The sequence below is a fragment of the Rhincodon typus genome, chromosome 40, assembly GCF_021869965.1.
Source record: "Rhincodon typus isolate 14 chromosome 40, sRhiTyp1.1, whole genome shotgun sequence".
NCBI classification, from domain to species: domain Eukaryota; kingdom Metazoa; phylum Chordata; class Chondrichthyes; order Orectolobiformes; family Rhincodontidae; genus Rhincodon; species Rhincodon typus.
The window spans coordinates 4,237,688-4,241,490 of NC_063371.1; the positions used below are offsets into that span (position 1 = coordinate 4,237,688).

A 3,803-nucleotide genomic window follows, 5' to 3' on the forward strand; every position below is an offset into this window, starting at 1 on the left:
GGAATGTTGTCAGGGCACATAGCCTTTGCGGTATCCAGTGTCTCCAAATGTTTCTTGATATCACGTGGAGTGAATCGAATTGGCTGAAGACTGGTATCTGTAATGCTGGGGTCCACTGGAGGAGGCCGAGATGGATCATCCACTCGGCACTTCTGGCTGAAGATTGCTGCGAATGCTTCAGCCTTATCTTTTGCACTGATGTGCTGGGCTCTTCCATCATTGAGGCTGGGGATATCTGTGGACCTTCCTCCTCCAGTGAGTTGTTTAATTCTCCCCCACCATTCACAACTGGATGTGGCAGGACTGCAGAGCTTCGATCTAATCCGTTGGTTGTGGGATCACTTAACTCTGTCTATCACTTGCTGCTTTCGCTGTTTGGCGTGCAAGTAGCCCTGTTTGGTAGCTTCACCAGGTTGGCACCTCATTTTCAGGTATGCCTGGTGCTGCTCCTGGCATGCCCTCCTGCACTCTCCGTTGAACCAGGGTGATCCCCTGGCCTGATGGTAATGGTTGAGTGGGGGATATGCTGGGCCATGAGGTTACAGATTGTGTTGGAGTACAATTCTGCTGCTGTTGATGGCCCACAGCGCCTCATGGATCCTAAAGGAAAGGAAGAGAAAAAGAGGGGGTTCTCCAAGCTAGTGTTATTTCGTGGGATGGCATGCAAATTTACTGAGGCCAGAAATTGCCCCTTGAACTGAGTGTTGCATGAGGGGCGTTTCAGAGGGGTGTAAACAGCTGACCACAAGGGCTGTGGGGGTCTGGAAACCACGCGTGTGCCCAGCTTTGGTTAGGGATGGCAGATTTTCTTCATGAAACGGGCATCAGTGAACCCGATGGGTGTTTTTCGTGACACCAACCGCCAACGGTTCTGCAGCCACCATTGCTTGAGCGCTGCCTTCCTATTCCAGAATTGAGGAATCTGCCAGCTCCCCAGGTGGGATTCGGGCCCCCATGTGACCGAAGTAATACCCGCTACTAGCCCAGTGACGTGACCACATTGCGTCAGCGCCTCCTGCTGGCGCTGAGTGTTAGGAGGTCAGTTTTCTTCTTGGATCTTGGGAGAGTCAAGTGACGCCCAACCCCCAACCCACCCACCTCACCACCGTCCTGTGTCCCCTCCCCCTGGCTGCTCACCTCCTCTCCGGTGCCCTCCATGGCATCAACAGGGATGGCATAGATCTTGTTGTGCACTTCTGCCACCCGACGCTTCCCGCTCCGAAGCTTCACCAGCAACACCCGGAAATTTGTCCCGCCAAGGTCGAGGGCCAAGAAGTCTCCATTTTCTGTTGGGAATGCCGAGGGTGGGGGAGGCGGGTCAGAAAGGGAGGAACGCGTCTTTGGAATCACGTCACAGCAACGCAAGTTGGAGAATGATGAGGGAGGAATGCCTGCGGCATTGCTCCTTCCAAGCGCACAGAGCAAACACCAACTGCCACCCATTCTGCCAACCCCGCACCCCCCCCACCATTCCAAGATGGAGACCCAGGAAGTCTCCCTTTTCTAGTGGGTGGGGGAGAAAAGGAGCAACGGTCGTCAGGAAAACCAGCGAGTGGCGAGGGAGGATCGCCTGTGGCATTGCTCCATCCAAGTGCACGGATTAAACATCAACCACGCCCCAACTCGCCTACTATCCCCCCCTCCAAGATCGAGGGCCAGGAAGACTCCTTTTTCTGGAGGTTGGGTGGAGCAGAAAGGAAGGAGAGGTTGTCATGAACCATCAGCCAGTGCAGGTTGGAGAGTGGCGACAGAGGATCACCTGTGGCGTTGCTCCTTCCAAGTGCACCAACCGTGTTTCCTATCCCGCCAACCGCCAAGTCGAGAGGCGGAATCCTCCCCCATCCCAAACTTCACATCACCGTATCCCCAAATTCCGCGGCACGCCGGTCCCAGGGCACAGAGTGGGAAGTTGGGTTTGGCCCTCAGGAGGCAGGAATGACCGAGAGACAAACCTCGTAAGTCTTGAGGGTATGGAGGGGGAGGTTTGAGAGGCCGAGAGCGCACTAGGATCAAAGAGTAGGCTCATCAACCTTCTGCACACCCCCCAATACTTAGAAAAAACAACTGAGGAGGGTGACCCCACAGGGAGGGCTCGAGCACACCCAGAGAAACTTGGGGTAAGATTGAGATTCAAATTGGGGAGAGGGGGATAAATCTTGATCGTAACGCACACATCACAAACCCCCACCCCATGCCCCCCAGTAATTTTGCTCATCCCTACCTGTCCCGTTGGGCGTGGAGCGGACGTAGGTGGGCAGCATTTTGACAGACGCAGCAGCGTGCCCATCCCTGGCCAGGCCACGCTCCATCTCCGCCTGCATGCGCCGCTTCACCTCAAGGAGCTGCTCCTCGCTCAGCACCAGGGCACCTAGCGTCGCCTCCTGCTGCTCCCGCTGCTTGGCCAGGCGGGATGCCACCGCCGTTACCATGGCGGCGCCCTTGCCGCTGCCGTCCTCGGAGGGCAGGAAGCGGACGTCGCACGACGGGACGAGGCGACGCACAGCCTTGTGCAGACGCCGGGCAAACCTGGGCAAGAAACAAGGCCGGCATGAGAGGAAGGAGGAGAAATCTCCAAGTAGGCCTCAGGCTTGACCCCGCGAGAGTGTGAGAGATGGGCATGGTGGGCAAAGACTTGGCAATATGCCAACAATTGGGGGAGGGGGGGCACAAATGGAGGAAGAATTAGCGTAAATTTGGCATTAGAATAGTTAGGCTCTTGACTGATTGAGTCAACGAATCAAAAGACCTTTCCTGTACTCTATACTTGGCGCTCTCTCTTGTTTAATTAGGGGAATTATTTGAAAGCGAGACACTGCAGAACACGGGGATTTGGGAATCCTTGTCCAAAGCTAGCATTCAAGTTGAGCCAGGAATAGGGAAAACAAATGGAATGTTGACTTTTATTTCAAAAGGGAATTGAGTATAAAAGTGGGGAGGTTTCACTAAAACTGTACAAGGCCACAACTGGGAATACTGTAAACAGTTTTGGGGCCCTGTATCCAAGCAGAGATAGACTGGCCCTTGGAGGCAGACCAGAGTAGGTTCACTCGGCTGATCCCGGGTATGGAGCGACTGTCTTATGGGGAGAAGTTGAGTAGGTCGGGACCTGTACTGATTTAGAGGAATGAGAGGTGACCTTATTGAAACAGACAAGATTCTTAAAGGGACTTGACAGGGGGAGATGTGGAGAGAGTTGTTTCCCCTTGTGGGAGAGTCTAGGACCAGAGGGTGTAATCTCGGAATAAGGGGTTATCCATTGAAGATGGAGATGAGAAGGAATTTCTTCTCCCGAGGGGAGTGAATCTGTGGAATTCTTTACCAGCGAGGGCTGTAGGGACTGGGGTCATGAAATATATTCAAGGCCAAGGCAGGTTGATAAAGCAGGAAGGGTTTGACGAGGGATTAGAGGAAGTGGAGTCGGGGACGGCTACATCAGTTACAGCAGACCTGATGGGCAGGGTGGTCTATTTCGCCTCCAATGGTGGCAGTTTTATGAGGTGAGGGGACTAACCAGCTCGTGCCAGTCCGAGGGGGGAGGGCAGTGAACTGCCAGGTTCTCATGAGGGCATTGGCCCGACCCTCATCGCCGACATCGTGCCAGTGAAGATGCCAAGCTTACTGTGGGTGCTTCTTGTAGACGGACCCGTCCACTCCCACCGTGGTCCTCAGCCTCTCGAGCTCTTTGTTCTCCTTGATCCGCCTCAGGACCGCTGCCAGAGTGGCGGCACAGAGATCCGATGAGCGACTCGACACGACGGTGCAGACCCGCTGGGTGGCCACGCAGTCGTCGACGCTGGCTTGGA

General features: G+C 54.8%; 1 protein-coding gene across 1 annotated transcript in view; it reads right to left on the reverse strand.

Annotated features, from left to right (window-relative positions):
- Positions 1 to 3,803, reverse strand: part of LOC109918792 (hexokinase-2-like) — a 24,961-nt gene that overhangs the window by 6,713 nt on the left and 14,445 nt on the right. Inside the window, exons 9-11 of the mRNA XM_048618501.1 lie at positions 3,620 to 3,802; positions 2,222 to 2,526; positions 1,138 to 1,286 (exon numbers count right to left, since the gene is read on the reverse strand). Of these exons, the coding sequence (XP_048474458.1) occupies positions 1,138 to 1,286; positions 2,222 to 2,526; positions 3,620 to 3,802 (637 nt within the window). The remainder of the gene's footprint in view (positions 1 to 1,137; positions 1,287 to 2,221; positions 2,527 to 3,619; position 3,803) is intronic.